This window comes from Numenius arquata, chromosome 15, assembly GCF_964106895.1.
Source record: "Numenius arquata chromosome 15, bNumArq3.hap1.1, whole genome shotgun sequence".
In the NCBI taxonomy this organism is placed as follows: Eukaryota; Metazoa; Chordata; class Aves; order Charadriiformes; family Scolopacidae; genus Numenius; species Numenius arquata.
In genome coordinates this window covers 17,383,318-17,401,355 of record NC_133590.1, presented here as the reverse complement: position 1 = coordinate 17,401,355, position 18,038 = coordinate 17,383,318, and the positions used below count along the sequence as shown (strand labels likewise).

Genomic DNA, 18,038 nt, shown 5'->3' with positions numbered 1-18,038 from the left:
CAGCTCCCAATTATGCAGAGAGGGGGAAAAATGCAAGTTCAGAAGTGTTAATGCAACATCATTTTAAAGCTAACAGCTGTGGACTAGTTAGTGAGGTGCTATTCTTTTCGCTGTATCTTTAAGTGCTGTTAAATTCATTTGTCACTTGATGGAAAGCCAACAGGCTACAAATCTCCCAAGCCCCTCTCGTGCTGAATGGTGACAGGAGTGTTCTGTTCCGCCATAAGACAACATTTGTGTGCGTCTCTGTCCGGAGCCATACATGCTACTTTAACTCATCTGCCTCCCCATTCTCTGCGGCCCAGGAGGACAAATTGCTCACTGTGGCTCCCTTTCAGAGGCAGTACAGCGCGCAAAGAATCATGACTGAGCAGAAACACAAGAAACAGGCACATAAAAATTCATCACTTTGGCCTCCTGACCTCTTGCCACTGGGTTTGGCAAACCCTGTCTCAAAAAGTAGCACCAAGGGAGAGCTAAGCAGACCGGCTGAGTGAAATTACTGACAAAAAATATCTTGGACACAGGAAAACCCCACCAGATGCTTCATTGTCTTTGAAGAGAAGTGGTGCTGAAAAAGGGGGTGATCTACCACATGGCATATTGGGTGGAATAAGTAGTGCCATTGTTTCAGAGCAGCTCTGTCACTTTACTGACTGCAATACAAAGAGGTGTAAAGCAAGATTTAATCCTGACTTTTTAGTCAGCAGATTAAAACCAATCATGCCAGATGTCCACAAGACTGTTTAACATACAGAAAGCTTTTTCATACTCTACAAAAAGTGAAAGCTGTAATAACTTCTTCTTTATTTCCTCTAGAGAGGCCTTTTTCACTCACTTCTACTCAGAAAAAAGGGAGATGTTGTAATGGATTTTAAGATGTGCTATTAATTTTTACTCTAGCCTTTGCTCTTTTCCCTTTTGAGACAAAGCTAAACAAAGTAAATTCTTTTATCCATCCAAAATCAGACAGGTATGCCAAAGAAAACTGCTGGGATAAAAAAGCCTCTATTTCAAAAAGAACTTACACCCGCAAGACCAGAAACGGACGTGACCAGCAGTATTCACAGCAAAAGTTAGAATTCTTCTCTGTAACACTTGATGTGACACAAGATATGAAAGTGCAGTTGTCATCGTGCTGATAACTAAACAAATGTATGATTGTTTTCCCCCCCAAAACTGAAATTGTGCCTGTGACTTTCCGCTGAGGAGCCTCCCCAGCCGTGCTGTCCCGCACCACTCTGGGATGCGGGGACCCCACTGCCCACCCTACACCGGAGCCTGCGGCACATGCTGATCAGGGCCGGGGTATCCCCATAGCCCCAGAGCAGCCCCTGCTGAGCCCCACGGAGCCTTGCAGGGGCCCACGACCAGTGCTGATCCCCAGGGAAGGGCCACCAGGACATGGAACACATGCTGGAGGGGATGTTGCCTCTGTAGCCGCCCCCGCAGCAGGACCCAGAAACCTGACCGAGGTCCCCGGAACCTGCGACAGGCTCTACAATATGAGTGCTAATAAGTGATAGCCTTATTTAAAAATACTCAGTGCTCTTATTTAAACTCACCTACAGAACTGTTAAACACTTTACAGTGTTTTCTTAACCTGCTGCTTTTCTCTTTTTCTATTTATAAAGAAATTAAACTCTAAAAATATTAATGACAAAAGATATAAATTCAATAATAAAATATATTTAGTATTTTTTTCTGCTATATTACAAAAATGAAAAAAACCTGTGTATTAGTATGTCCCCTTCAATTGGAAAAAAATACAGCATACATATCCTATTTGTTTTCTTGTCACGTGCTTTAACAAAATCCTCATTACAAGCTTCTAAAGTAAAAGTAACCATCCTATTGAATCACTGACCTCAAACAGTACTATTAAAACCATTTTCTTCATTTTCTATCTAGTCAAGACCTAAATGACAACAGTTAAGATCCTATGATATACAAACTAGCCGGACATTGCTTTAGTGATACTGACGCTGTGTTAAGGGCAGAGAGAACTTTTTACTGGCTTTTTAGTACTTTCAGAGAGAGAGACATAACCTCTTACTGCTGCGTTAATGCAGATGGGAGAGGATGCTCTATTAAACTGCCTAAATCAGATGTATGGGAAACTGCAGATGTTCTTCCCTCCTGCCCCCAAATGAATTATTTTGCATCCTTTAAAACCAGGAACATAGGAGGTTCCACTTGAATATGAGAAAGAATTTCTTCACGGTGAGGGTGCCAGAGCCCTGGAACAGGCTGCCCAGGGAGGTTGTGGAGTCCCCTTCTTTGGAGATTTTCAAGACCCGCCTGGATGCAGTCCTGAGTAGCATTCTCTAAGCAATCCTGCTTCAGCAGGGGAGTTGGACTAGATGATCTATATGGTCCCTTCCAACTCTAAAAAAAAAATTCAGTGAAATTCAGGGTGCCACTTCTGGAATTCAAGAGTGACAAAAGGATCAGTATGTTTGGGTTAATCATGGTTTACAGCATTATAAACCACAGCCACAGTTACAAGCCTTGTATCACGCTCTCCTCCCGGAAAATGTATTTCATTAACTAAGCTAAACTATTTGTCTTTCTACCATTGCCATCCTTACTGTATTCTTTGCAGGTCTCATCATATTAGTAGCTTTGGACAGGTAGACACCTTCACTAATGTCCCTCTTTTCCCCAGTGTATCATGCTGACTGAAAGGTGTAACACACTTGCTAGGAATCTTCTGGCATCTCGCTCTCGTACTGAAGAGACTCAGGTAGGCATCGTAATGAAGATGATGGTACTTTCTTTCTAATAAAATCCAACTGGAGACTCTCAAGCTACCTAACAGGAAGAAGCCAACTAAGAGTAAATCCGACTAAGAGATTTCTGCCAGTTAAACACTTATCTCCCCACTACTTAGTCCACTTTGGAATTGGCATAATTTTAAAATTACAATTCTATTCTCTACTTCTGAATTTCTTCAAGCAAGTCTTGTGGGTGGCCCTCAAGATACATTTTACCAATTTTTCATGCCCATCCCTCGAAATGTGACCCTGCTCCTGTGCTTTTATCTCTCTGACAACTTCACACAGGAAAACATGCAGCCCCTCTGATAGCATGAAATCGGAAACAATAGCCTCTGGAAACAAAAGGGAGTAGGGAGGCAGGATACAGTCCAGGTCCTGGCTGATTTTAGGCACAAACAGATGTTCATAGGACCCGATACCCTGAGCAAGCTGAAAGCAAAAGCTTGTAAAAGAAATGGACCTTAAAAACAATGTATTGAAGAGCTTTAAATAAAGGCAAAGGGAAAGCAATATGGCTTTCAATGATAAATCTCAGCAAAGAAAACCAAAGCGGCACCATGAATTTCAATGATGCATTTTTCTTTTTCAATGAACTCTACAGCTCATTTTGAAATCTACGAATTGCTCAAATCTCAACTTAGTTTACAAGTTTCCCATATCCATTAAAAGGTTACAATACACGCATTTCTCGTTTCTTATAACTAATCACCATAGCTGGGAACACCCAGTGAAGTCTTGAAATATAGGCTAATGCTATTATTTTAAAAGCTGCTTATAGCTCAACAAAGAGGAATATGCCTAAAGAATCTTGATTGGAAAAAATCTTAGACTAGCTGTTGGAACAAATTACGTTCAATCTCCTTCTCTTTTCATGTGCGCTATTTCAGACTCAAAAAGCCCCACGTAAAGAATTTACGAAGCGCTGTCCTGAATTGGACCCGGGTTCTGTCTCACAAAAGCCAATACGCACCATTTACAAATGAAACAAAGTGTAGAATCACTTCTCTGACTGAAGTTTCTGCTTTTGTGATTAAAACTCTCTTCCTCTTTCTTGAAGAGCCTGCCATCCAAAAGGCCCTGTGCCATGCTCCAATGCACAAAATACATGTATTCATTACAGGAGAAAAAAAAAACCTGGAAAATTTGGCACAAAGGCGGGTGCATAGCTTAAGTCCTGTTTCGGATAGCCCTCACTTGAACTCTGCACATTTGCATAGATTTTACCTATTGATTGTCTCTATCAGGAATATAGTGGATAACTAAAATAAATGTTTCATCAGCTGTTTGTGATCAGGTGCAGATTTAACTTGTTAATTATTAGCATCAGTGAGATGCACATGGTAAAGAAAAAAAGAAGTGGTATCTTCCTTCACCAGCATGAAACTCTGTCGGAATAATTTTACTGAAAAGCAGATCTGAGACAGAAGGTATCTGAAGCTGCTTAGGAAGCTTTAACAAATTACTAGTCAAAACTCAAGCCAAAAGTGACCACAAATTTGTCTAGTCTAACCATACAGACCACAGACCACTACATTGCACCAATTTCCTCCTGAACTGAAGCAAATGGCATCTCTTTAAAAAAAACCAAATCATCTGTGCTGGTAAAACATGGGGTATTCACCAATTCCTTGGACAGTTGTTCCAAGAAAAGAACCTCTTATGGTTCAGTCACTCTTGTGGCTGATTTCTCATGCATGATTTTTCATTTGAAATTGTCTGCTGGCAGCTTCTAAATATTATTTAGATATGAAAGGAACAGGAATGTTGCTGTAAACACAGCAGGATGTGGAGACTGCAGTCTTCTAAACACAAGCTCCTGGGAACCCTCCCCGAGCTACTGCAGGGCTGCGCAAGGTGAATGTGATGGAGGTTTAGGATCAGCAAACCTGGTACTGCCTACGATTCCTCTTCGGCATCCACAGCTGGCCTGGGGTCTCAGTAACAAGACAGACTGCCCTGCTCTCCTCACACCAAATCATGCTTTTTCAATACATGGAGTGAAGAAGTTTGATGGATTTCAACACACCAGCTCTGCAGCCACAAGTAAAATCGACCTTGCAATTTTTAAAAAATGTACCTAAAGATGCATTAATTATAGATGCCTTGAAACACATTCAAGGAAAACGTTAACTCTGAATTTTCTACTATCAGATGTGAACAGAGCTCTCAAATGTTTCACTTGGGTCCAATACTGACACCCTCATGAAATTCAGCACTCGTTAAAACTGCAAAAACGAAAGACAGAAACGAAAAAGAAATCTGATTTATTCAATTACATTTACAAGTGGGGTAATATTTGATAAGCCTTCAACGCCTACCAAAAAGAAATTGTTCTATCTGCATGGTGGATACTCACTACTCGTTATCTAGACTTTTGGACTGTCTTCAGGTATTTCAGAGTGAGAAAATCAAAACAGACTTGGGTTTTGAATGGCATTTAAAAAATATTTTTTCCGGATGAATGTTAATAACATAGTACTATTGCATGTTGTAGCACTGAACTACCTGTAACCATTTGATTTCAAAACCGTATCAACTAAGCAACCAGTACTATTTGCACTAACTGTAACTTGTTTTACTCTGTAAAAGACATCCTTTAAGTTCTTGGAGCTACACTCAATATGCAGGGAATTCAGCTGCCAGTATTAAAGGATTTTAAAATTACCATTACAAAACCACAATAAATTAGCACACAGAGCTCCTCAGTTTAAATACTGTAACATTACAGGCTTCAATGTCAGGTTTAGTTATAGGGAAATTATTGAAGGTGGGAACAATGTTAATGATATCAGCCTATATATACCCTTCTGTATCTTCCCAGTGCACACTCATGGATGAAAAAAAAATCTGTGCAAGTTATTGGCAAAAAAATCAAGTGAAACAGCCAACTGTATAGAAATCATTGGCAAAAACAGCCTTTCATTTCAACGGTCACAGGTTTTCAACCAGAAGTTCTGACAGCAAGGGGTCAACACAAGCTCTTTGCTAAAGCACATACGATATGCAACATCAAGCAACTGTTTGAGACTTCTGTAGAGCCTAACTCCAATAAAATTACAGCCTTAATTTTGTCTATCCCTGCTTTTATTGTTTGTCATTGTTTCTTAGAGTTATTCTGCTGTCAATATTTGAAGAACAGAATCCTTTCTTGATATTGATTTCCTAAAGACTTTGAATCACTGTCTTCATAATGCATATATTTTAAGGCAAGTGCATGCAAAAGGTGGAGGTGAAGCTGCTTATTGAATTAAATCAATAAAAGACTACAGATTGGCAATTATCATCTAGTATTCGTTTTATATAATGTAAAATACCCGGTAGAGAGAAGAAAAACAAATTTCCATTCCACTTTGGCAATCTCTAATTTAAATCTCTTGTATACTCTGGACCTTTGGCTTAAGTTCAGTTGTCACTCAAGCATTTAGCACACACTTGACTTTACTCCAAAGCTGGTAGGATTGGGTTGCACAGTGCCACCTTCTGTGACCCTCTATGTCCCACACTCAAGGGCAGAGAAAGCCAGCAGTGGCAGCTATAGCCCGGAGATATTTCTCCAAGGGGAGCTTAGGGGCTGTGCTGCAGGGACTTCATCACTCAACCCCCCCCAAACGATGGTGAGGGGGAAACATGGGATCCGTATGAAAGTTTGTGCTTCTGCAAGCTTAATGAGAGCAGTACAGTTACTCTGTGTTCAGCTGAAAACATATAAAGAAAGTCAGCCACAACTCCACCTACCTCTTCTAACTACCCAATGGTCTGTAAAAAACATAATCCAAGGAACAACAAAAGCCAGTAGAAGCCAGATGAATGATCCTAATGACTTTGCAAAAATATCCACATGGGTAAAATACCTCGTTCTTCCAGAGGAAGACACCATAAAGGAATATGATAATTTTCAAGGATTTTATTGGCATACTCTTCACTCATTAAAAGGAAAAAAAAATAATCTATTCTATGATTGTTGAGAATAACATCAGACTGTATAGGTCAAAAATTGACTGACATCACTCTGGACAAGCATTATTGAGAGACACAAAGAAGCTGTTGTGCCTTTAAGCTTATGGTACATTGCAATGCAGTAAATGAAAAGCCACTATTATGAGGGGATGTTTATGTCAGTATCTGAAACAAATCTTCTTTTTACTAGGATAATAGTGTCTTAAATTGTTAACTGTTGATCAGATAAACAACATGTGATAAAGATCCTATAATCTCTTTTCATAAAATTCATTTTAACCCCTTAATGGCTTTGCATATTAAATTACTACACATTATAGATCCTTCTGAAAGCTTCTAATAGCTGTAAATAACATCCTAACAGAGTTCCTGTGTAAGCAGTAATGCAAAAATTCAGGATTAGATTTTAAATAACGTAGAGAAGAGGCGCTAAAGTTTTCACAAGAGAGAATGTATCAGTCACTACCAGGACTCGTACCTGGTTCCCGCTCTTCACTCAGAAACCTTTCAGGTTTTGTGTAAGAAGAAACGGATTTGATCTCCATGGTGGGACTGTAGATGTAAGAGATGCTGTAAGACACAGAGAATCTCTATGGCGATGCGTTACCAAGACAAAGAGACACTGTTTCAAAGACTCAGCACGCAGAAGATGTACCCTTAGAGCTCCTTCAGTCCTTAGGCAGGGCTAGTGAGAAGTTGAACGGTCCCAAAACCACCACTTCACCCCCTCGACCTCTTCAGCAGAACTGCAGTGGCCTTTGGGTAAGGGGAACATTTAAAATAACACTACTCATCTCCTCCCCTGTGCCTCAGAGACATAAAGCTTAAAAGCAAGCAACTTCCTATGTAGTGCTTACCCCAAGCGAGTGCCAGAACAAGGCGGGTATGGTTCGGGGTCGGCACAGGCAGGTGAGCAGTCCCTCCTTCAAACCCCATCTTTCAGCGGGATGGAACAGGCACAGCCCCGCTGCGCTCTCCTCAGCTGAACAGAAGCCTAACAAGCTGCACGTGCACGTTCCAAGTTGCTGTGTAGGTAAAGGTGTGTTTCCTCAACCATCTTAAAATTAATAGTGGTATCTATGCTAATTTGAAGTAAAATGGGGACTTTCAAACCAGATCCACATGCTTGTAAGGTGATCTTAATGCAGAGAGGTCCAAAGAAGCAGCAAGAAAGAGAAACAAACTAAACCTAAGTCTGCCAAAGCTTTACATGTATGCCTACATCATAAGGTTACAATCCAACCCAAAACGTACTGAACTCCTTTATATCCATGACTTCGTGGCAGAGATCCCATAAAGAACCAGATAACAGTAGCGGTTTTGTGTCATATGCTATTATCAAGGCATGATGGGGTCCTGGGCCATTAGTTGCTAACAAAGCAGCAGTGGAACTACTTGCCAGTGGAGTCAGTAAATACCTTTTTTAGCCTAAAACTCTGAAGGAAAGCTGTTCCTCTCCACCGGAGAAGCAGGACACGGAGTAGGGGTTTCTGGTGGAGCTGGGCAAAGCAGAGCAGCTTCCCAGTGCTGCGGGGCCACAGGGCAGCACTGTGGTGCCAGGGCGGGTGCGGAGCCACGCTGCGTCCTGCAGCTCACACACAACCCAGCGCGTCCCGAGGAAGAGGCAGCACTAACCGTGCCTCTACGAAAGGAGAGGCAGAGCTGTCTTTACTCAGAAAGCTCTTGTACCATCGCTGCACACAAAACCCCAAGCCATACAAATCTGAAGACATTTATCTGTCACTACATAGCAGTTTAGATAAAGTGGCCTTAAATATAAAGGAAACAGAAGTGATCAAGACCTAAATTACATGTCAAACGATCTAATGCAAGGGGGAGCTGCTGTCTCCACACAAAGGTTGAGTGCTGCCCGACTCACCCACGGGCTGCCACCAACAGCAATTCGTCCACCCTCCATGAGCACTGCTCCATTCACCAGCAGGCAGGGGTAAGGAGGTGCCACTCTGAACTTCGTAGTAAAGATAGGGAGTTTTCTTCTGCCAACACTAAATGTGTGTCCAAACCTAAATAAAAGTAAGATTTCTCTTTTTTCACAAAATATTGATCTGGGTTCCTTAGTGTACTTTTCTCCCACTTTTGAGAATGACTGTTTTCAGGTAAAAATCTGTTAAACACATTTTTAAAATGTTTTAATATAGCTGCACACAGACCCAGAGATTTTGGTTATTCAGTTCATCCCCTCTTACTGAATTTCTGACTCCAACTCATGAATAAAACCTGCAACAGGAGTTCCTGTGTATTATACAGAGGCAGATATGATCCTGTTCCTTGATCTTCAGATGGATACTAAATTCTTTCTTTTCAATTTTGTTTTTGATAAGCAAGCAAAATACCAATCTATACTACATGGTGTATTTTTTTTAAAGACTCCTTCTAGGCTTCTATTTATGACAGTTAAAATAGGCATACATATGCTTTTGATATACTGCTGCAAATAAGCAGAGTGTAAGCTGTTTCCCCCCCCCCCCTCTTCTTTTTTATACCATCAATGGGTGCCTTCCAAATACTAGTGCGTAGTTCATCCATAGATGTTAACATTTTGTATCATGGTAACAACCAGGAATAAACCAAAATGTAAAAAGAATGCATTTTTTCCAGGTACATCTATTTCTTCTAAAATGACATAATTCTTAGATGGAGAAAAAAAGACTTTATAGCATCTACCCAGGTGATATTTTGCTTCAGTTGAACTGATGAGTTTCTATACTAGATACAAGCAGGAAAAAAAATTAATAGGTGGCTTTAGTTAAATATTTATTACAGACTTTCACTATGCATGACAATACTCTATTTAATTATTCAAATTACACCTGCTTTTATAAAAATATTTTTCAAATCAGCATATTAATGGCTAGTTATATGTGTGGTTTTTATCTACAGTCCCTGCAAGACGATGAGCCCTCCTGCCCTGACTTACAACAATAAAGACAGCTTTAAAGGTAAGCGCGCAATGAAACGCTGCCTGTATTCGGACTCAAACGCCCCACGTGTTACAGGTACAAGAGCCTGAGCACTGTCAAAGTTCTGGCAAACAAATCCCAGGGCCTGTTTCCTAACGAGCATGTCACCAAGCAGAAATTAACCTGCGGCCCTGTTAGACAGGTGAGCAGGGGTAACCCTGGGACGGCTGCAGCGGGTGCCTGGGATCTGGCATTAGTCTCTCATTAACTGCAAGCCCTTGGCAAGCAGATTTTTCCGTGTCCATTGGAACAAAGCCCCAGCCTCCCGATTCAGCTGGCCTGAGCAGGGCTGTGAGGTCTCCCTCCAGGTGACTCTGGCTGCAGGAGCACCGCTCCTCCTGCCAGCGGGTACCCATGAGCCCGCCATGGAGACGCAGGCCCTGCAGGAGCTTCCTTCCTTCCCGGCCTCCGTCCCCCCAGGCCACCCTGTGAGTGGAGGCAGCAGCGCTGAGGAGGGACCGGGCCGTGCTTCCACCACCGTTGGTCCGTGGCGGCAGCGGGTGTCAGGGGTGCTGGGGCCTGCGGCGGCCGGGCTGCGCGGAGACGGGCGCTGCTGGCACCGCCGTCACCCGCCGCCAGCTGAGCCTCCAGCTGCCACCGGGCCAGGGCAGCCCCAAACGCTCACAGCAGGGACAGGCTCATAGGCGGCATTATTAATTAGTTTAATGACGCTCAGCCCTATTAGAAAGCAGAAGATAATTGTATTTAATTTGTGTACGTTTTAATTACAGCCCAAGCAGTGCCAAATTTGATCAGCGTATCATCTTTGCTGTCCTGTTCTGTAACTGTGTTTGTATTAATTTGCATCTGAAACAGGAGGAGCTGCTAAACCCCGCTGGGAATGGAGTCACTTTTAGTTTTTAAACAGTGTCATCTCTCACATGGTGCCGCCGAGCGGGACCCCCGCCTGCTGATAACGGTGTCATCTTCTCCTGTAGCCACAAATTAAAAGCAGGTTTGTGACCACATGCTACGAGACCCTGCAGGGCCCCAGAGGAGCAGCCAGAGAACAATCCGTTCACTCATCTCTCCCCATATCCATGATGGAAGTAGAAACAATTGCATCATTTAATTTACTACTGCAACGAGGATATGGCTCATTGGCCCCTCGTTGTTTTGAAGACGGATTTAATTAACCTCCTATGAATCTTGCCAATAAGCGTGGCAGCATCAGTACGGAATGGAAGATGTCAAAAAATCATCTGCGGGGAGGGGTAATTTGTTTCTCGAGGCAGCTCTGCTGAGAGGACTTCAGGCTACAGAGTTCTGGCCCCAGCAGAAAGCTAAGGAACATATTGAGTTAATACACTGCTGACTTACCTCTGGGAATCTGAGCTCAGGTTTGACTTAGGCTACTGAGAAAAAGAGAGGTAATTGAATAATTCCTAATAGCCACATATATCTTTAATGCAGAAGCCGTTTGCAATCACTGGAAAATAAATAATTGCAATTAACTACACTGTTAAGTAAATATACAGTCCCTTGGGGAAGCAATCTGCATGCTTTTATAAGTCTGGCTACAATATGAAACTCATCACAATGTCTATGAAAGTAATTTATAATGAACGTTTAGCAGGTGCCTCAGATGGGTTCCTGCAATTTACATTCATTAATAAAACTGTCCTTATTAGACCTGAAGTTTTATGCATTTTAATTTAATAAATCTTTATTACATTTTCATTTTACACAGGATTCTGTTTCCAACATTTCCTAGAATCAGTTTAGCTTGTAAAGAAAGTTAAAATCTTTATGAGACAAAGTTATTTACGATGAACTATTTGAGAAGATAAAACCAATCCAGGATCTTATGCACGTTTCTAACTGGAAAGAAAATGTAATCTGAAGCTTGTAAACTATTAAGAATAATTTATTCCATGATATGCAGGTTTATCCCAGAAATAAAGCAATGCCATTTTTCTTTTATAAGGATGGCTTAACATCACTTGACTAAAGGAAGAGGGGAACCCTGTTGCAGTTTTAAACTACCAGCCACTATGGAGCAAAAGAATACATTAATTGGAGAACAAGAGGAAATAAAGAACATTTGCTTTCATAGCTGTGAAAAAGAGCTCTTTTGCATGATTTGTAGCACTATATTAGAAGCTTTCCTTCCTATTTAAAGATTTAATTAGGACATAACGAGGTTTCAATAGTCCTGGTTCAGTCAACATTTAGTCAAGCTTTAATTAATTTGCTACTTTTGTAAGAAGGGGCCTGCTTGCAGTCGCATTTGCATACCTGTGCCTCTTTATTTTGTCCGGCTGTAAAAGCTGCAGGAAGAGGGTCTGTTCTCACTTCCCACAATTAACTGTTCTTCAATGCAGCAATCAGCTGGAAGACACACACCTCATCTCAGAAATTCCTGAAGAGTTTGTGGCTTCTGTTTGCATCAGATTTTGAGTGGCTTAGGGGCATAATTGCAATGTTACAACATTGCGTGTGAAATGGCACTTTTGTAGCCTAAAAAGATGCATTAATCAGCTTCAGTTCTTGCAAAAAAGGAAAGAGAGAAGATTAGACTTACAAGCGTTGATGTAAGCCTAGAATAGCTAGAAATAGGTTTTTTATCTGTTGACAGTTTTCATTGCGTCAGTATTTCCAACCCTTCCAACTCTATTCAACAGCTCATGACTACAAAGCAATGAGGCTTGAGATCAGCCTCAAAACATGCACAAATCACCTGAAAATAGGTATTTATTGCCATGTGGATATTCAGTAAATACTCTGGCATCACACAACAGACTATGAAACCTGTATGTGAGCTTCACCTCTTGCAGATTTTGTGTCTCTAAGGAGAATAAAATAATCTAACTATATACCCAAACACCAAAGACTGGTACACGGATGTTTAAGTTACTCTTCATAATCCTATTAGTAACTTCACATCAGCACTTCTTGACCACGCTCTTTCTCATATTCTTACCATCTAGAAAACGATTACTTCTTCATATACTTTTTCCTTCTGGTTTTAAGACCTAATTTCAGTATTGTTCAATAAGAATGGGAGAAGAGCAGAGCTGTAGACATGTCTGTTCTCCATATCCCAGCCAGCGAGTGGAGGGATGGGGCGGAGATGTGGGACTGGGCACAGAACCTCTAGAGGGATGGAGAGAAAGGGAAGGAGTGAGCTAGAGAGAAGGCTGGGAGAGCACACCCACAGGTAAGACAAATTCCTGAAGGAGAAACAAAAGGCATTCTTCCATGGCCCCAAGGGGAGCATATAGTGGGCATACATCCACGACTACATACACTTACTTCTTTATGCTATGTCAGTATTTTTAATACAATTAAACATTACTAATTTCTCCTGAATGCTCACTTGTTAAAGCAAAAAAGTCCTTTTTTAAAAAAAAAAATATCTGCTGTGTTTGTAACAACGAGAACGTGCAATTCTTACGTGCACTTTTCCTGATGTACTCAAAGCATCTCCTGCACGTAATACTTCGTTGAAAAAAATACACACACGCACTTCTTGGCTGGAGTTTGCAAAGATCCTGGTTACTGCACAAAACACAGGACTCCATCATGAAACAAGCTCAACTTAAAATATTTCTCCAGATTTGAGTAAGATCTAAATCAATTACTAAGCTTCGCCAGCTTTTTTTTGACCAAAAGGTGTTAGTTCGAAAGAGCGAGCGAGGTGTCTAACGGGAAGAAGTCCATGTTTCGTGGACAATCACATCTCAGCAGTACCAGGGAGCACTGCTGGAACTTCTGCTGGCACAAGCACTCTTGATAGGAAGAGGTGATGCCACCACTGTCTCTTTCAAAATGAAAGACCATATTGTGCCAAGACTGAACCATCAGATGAAAATTATGTGATTCATTGTAGCACCAGCAATATGGTAGGAGCTAAAAAGTCATGCTAGAATGAAGTTGTTCCTATTTTACTAGAAAATATAAAGGCAAATGGCCAGAGATGGCAGAGGAACAATGCAAGTGAATGATGGAGCCGGATACGCAACTTCTTTATGAGTAGTTATTACCTTTAAAAGACATTTAATCAGCAATTCCAGTTATGGCTTATCAAATGTCTGCTTGGCAGAAGTCTAGAAAGGAAATATCTTGTATTGTAACGTAACCCATTAAGTAGATAGGGTAGGTGTACAAGCATGAATTCCTGGTTTTAAGATGACTTTGCTTCTTATTCTGCACACAGAACTTGAAAGCTTTTGCTAGGCCAAGATGACTGCTATCTCAAAACAGCATTTCTGTTGCTACCTTTACAAATGTTCATATATGATACACTTTATCAATAGTCTCCAGCTTACCAAGTTACTATCAACCCTAACAAAATATCCTTTAGTGAGGGAAAAATGAAACCTGCTTTTTATGGATACAAGTGAAGGTTATGGCTTACCTTGAGCAAATGGATTTTGTGAATAATATGACTTTCTCCGAAAGACCCGAGGTTTGCACACTGAACTTTATATTCCTGAGCTGCAATTCTTGGAACTGAGGAGCACACAATTATCCTTCCTCTGTTCTTGGAAGCACAAGGAACTTCAAGAGACTTTTGAATCAGCAGTCTCAGCCATAAAAAGGGTTTTATTCCAAAAGAGTCAAAATAAGCCCAGTTTATTAAGCCTGAATGTACCTGTTCCTAAGATGACAAATAATATTAGGAAGATTTACAGGAAGAGTTTCAATGGATAACTAATTTTTTTTTTTTAATATGAAAAGACAGCAATTCTCAAAGATTAATATAGACTGCTACTGACAGCAAAAATACTCTTCCTTGGTTTGGACCCACCTAGCACTTGAATGGTGATTTAAATAAGGCAAGACCGGTAAACTGACTCCCTGAGGCGGGAGGAACAGCGGGAGGACTGTTCCCAGTGATGATGGGAGCTGGAGCCCTGAGCTGGGATGCTCCCGATGCGTCCCATCAACCTCCCGTCCCAGCAAAGCCCTTGGGCCAACAGGAGTGGGAGGCTCTCTCTTTTCCAACATCTGCTCTAACAAGTGAAGCAGGGACAGGGCACTCTGCACGTTAAAGACCAAACATGGGGACGGCGGTGCGTGGGCAGCCCTACAGATATACTGATGGGGGTCACGATCCCCCACTTGCACTTCCACAGACCCCTGTGAATAGCAGGCAAGGAGAGAGTGACGGGACCGATTCTGCTCCCACAGTTACACTAGCAAGCGTTTGTAGAGTTTACAGAAAATATTAGATGCTCTTGGCTTTGGCTGTGAGATCTCGTACACTGTGCTTCATCTCGTACACCCTCTCCTTGGGTCAGACTAAAGCCCCCAGACACTGTTTGCCTGAAAATAAACATACAGAGGTGCAGATGCTGCTAGGTGTTAATGATAAGATTTGGTATTGCTGTAGTAATAAGCCTCAAAGTTTGTCTTGGAGCTAAATGTGGGGCGTCACTGGCCGAGACCAGGCAAAGAGACGCCGATGTCCTCGATGCCGGGCACACATACGTCTGAGACTTCAGGAAAAAAGCTTGTGGCTCCAGGTCCTCTCATGCTCCCTGTATTTGGAGTCACACATCGGCTGAAGAAAACTAGACTAAACCAGAACCTTATCACTGGCCCTTTCCAGGCTGAGGACAACTTTAAAATGCTTTAAATGGATGAGCCGTAGGTATATTTCTGAACATCATCATGCCAAGCTACAAATTACACTCAAACTATAATTCAAATCTACTATAAACCAACTGCATTTGCTATTCTTGTTATGATACAGACATTCTATTTCTTTCTTGCCAGTTTATCCCTCCGGACAACGCACTTGTTAGTGCACACATGGATCTCAGAATTGCCAGAAGCCTTTACCTGTTTTATTGATCCCCCCTGGATTACTCCAACAACAGTAAAGCAGATTTTCCTAGCAAAGAAATCAATATGGCTTCAGATTAAGACTCCCATAAAATGTTTAATAAACTATATATTAATGATTTATTGTCTATTAATTATGAATTAATAAGCACAACATTTTTGGCATCTGATTTACCACACTGCACTTCAGTGTCTGGACTCCACATTTGAAACAGCTCTCAGTCTCCCTTTCAATGGCTTAATTGAGAAATCCTTTAGAAATATACTTTATTCTTTGTGTTTGGTATAAGCAGTCTACGTTTCCACAGCACATGTATTGCTCCTAGCACCTCAGTGTCCAAGCGTTTAGCATGTTGTGATCTCAAGAGGGAATTCAAAAGGTCAGCAAGAAAAGCAGAGATAAATATAGTAATATATACAAAGATGACGGGTCAATGGATTAACCCTTAAAATTCCTAATATTAACTGCACTGCTGAATGGTCAAAAGAATGGTTAATAGCAGCTCACACAGGCACGCGTTTGAAATGCCAGAGGGGTCAGGATGCTTTTTGGAATGTGAGGCTTCTACGTGAGCATGGGATGGGGCTGAGCGTTGGAGAATTGATCGCCTGTGGCCATGTGTGTCCCTGCTCTGCCATGGCCAGTTCTGCACGGCCTCGGCATCTGCCCCTGCCAGCTCAGCACGGCTTTGGCCACGGCATCCACCCTTTGCCCACTGTGGGAACGCATCCCCTGCAGTTTCAGTCTCGTAGACCCCAGGCAGTCAGGAAGTTAGAAAAAACCTACAGCGCCCTTCATCAATAGTGGGTGCAGGAGATAATACTGGTGCAGCATGATTGATAGAGGTGTTCTCAGACAGCAGCATTCTCAATAATACTATCGCACCACTAGTGAATGAAAACCAAACAGGCATAATATTTCAAAACCAAGTAATCTATAAGCACTGACGATAACTATGGTCACCGTAGTGTAGCAGAGCAGGATTCAGTCCTCAACATATGAAGCTGTGTATTCTGAACCAGTGACTTGAATTTCATTTCAGTTCTGCTTTAAGTTTGTTGGTTAAATGATTGCAACGTACAATGGATTCCGAGAAGGGAGTTATTAGCGACACATGCGGTGCTGTAATGTCAAACTCCTGTTTTCCAACAGATGAAGGAGCAATCATCAGGTGAGGAAGAACCGCACTGTGTGAGGAGCAGCCAGCCTGGGGGCACAGGCCACCCGCTTCCCGCTGCTCGATTTACAAAAGAAAAGCCTTTGATTTAGAAGGTACATGTCTATCCTCAAGGACACCAAAAAGACACTACAGTATCTCTGCGAACTGAAGTGTGAAAACCATGAGATTAAACTGGATTTCAACCTGGATGTTATTTCTGACCCCACGTTACCTGGAGCTGAGCTTTAGCAGTAAAGTCAAGGAAATCTCAACCATGGTGAAAAAGGTTTTTAGTTACCTGTCAGATGTTCCTGTTTAAAGTATTCCTAGCCAAATCCGATTTCAATATTAAGATTAGTTTGCTATGTCACTTTTAGCTTTTCCACAGAAAAAAATATTGAGAAATAAAACCTGGCAGGGTCTACAACAGAAGAAAAATAAAAGTCCTACCTCTACTACTGCTTTGGCATCCAGTCTAAAGTTGAAATCTCCAAAGACAAAATACGAAACTTTCTCAAACCGCTGATCTATAATTCTGGAAAAAAAAAAACCACAAAACAAAGAAAACCTGTCATTCAGCTTTACATATATGCGAGGATGCATGAATACACGTATCTTATCCTCTAAGCACAATCTCAGAAATAATTACGAGAATGATCAAAACTACCAGTTTTTACTGGAAGAATGTATTTACCATGTTTTTGGGCTGATTTTCTTTGCTTAGGCAATTCTAACTCCAACCCCAGTAAAATAATGCGTTTGATTTCCCCTGCCGGGCTGAGGAGCACTCTGGAGGAGAGGAAGTCTGCAGCCATTTGTACAAACAATGCAGAGCCATTGGGCACTTGGGCACCACAGAAATCTTGGGGGCATCGTGGAGGGGCTCGCACCTTTGGAATTTTGAGTTTAAGGCTTTGGGCTGGGCAGCTAACAATTTGGAACCCCAAATTAGTGGTGAGCTCAGAACACATCTACCTTTGAGTTGACTGATCTGTTAGATTGTGATCATTGTTTTCCAGCGTTCGTTGGTGCTCTTAGAACTATATGAAAAGTGACGTGTTAGGGCTAAACATTAATTCATCACAGCAGACAAAGACTGATCTGCGAGATGTTTCCCAGCTCGGTTATAGTTCTCTGAAAGACAGTTCTCTTGTTTGGTCAAAGCAGATTTTTACTGGGGTTGTAGCTAACACCAGATGTGCAATAAAATTGTTATTATATTATTAGCTTACCTATTATTAACAACAATTGTCTGGTACTCCTAACAATGTGCAATTTTACATGCTTCCAGAGATCTTGGCATTTCGAAATCCACTGATTCACGCTTAATTTCAAAACAGGACTCAATAAAATTAATTTCCTATCAG

General features: G+C 41.5%; 1 protein-coding gene across 1 annotated transcript in view; it reads right to left on the bottom strand.

Annotated features, from left to right (window-relative positions):
* The window catches only part of INPP5A (inositol polyphosphate-5-phosphatase A), a 186,106-nt gene that overhangs the window by 41,211 nt on the left and 126,857 nt on the right, over nt 1-18,038 (bottom strand). Inside the window, exon 9 of the mRNA XM_074158974.1 lies at nt 17,122-17,206. Within this exon, the coding sequence (XP_074015075.1) occupies nt 17,122-17,206 (85 nt within the window). The remainder of the gene's footprint in view (nt 1-17,121; nt 17,207-18,038) is intronic.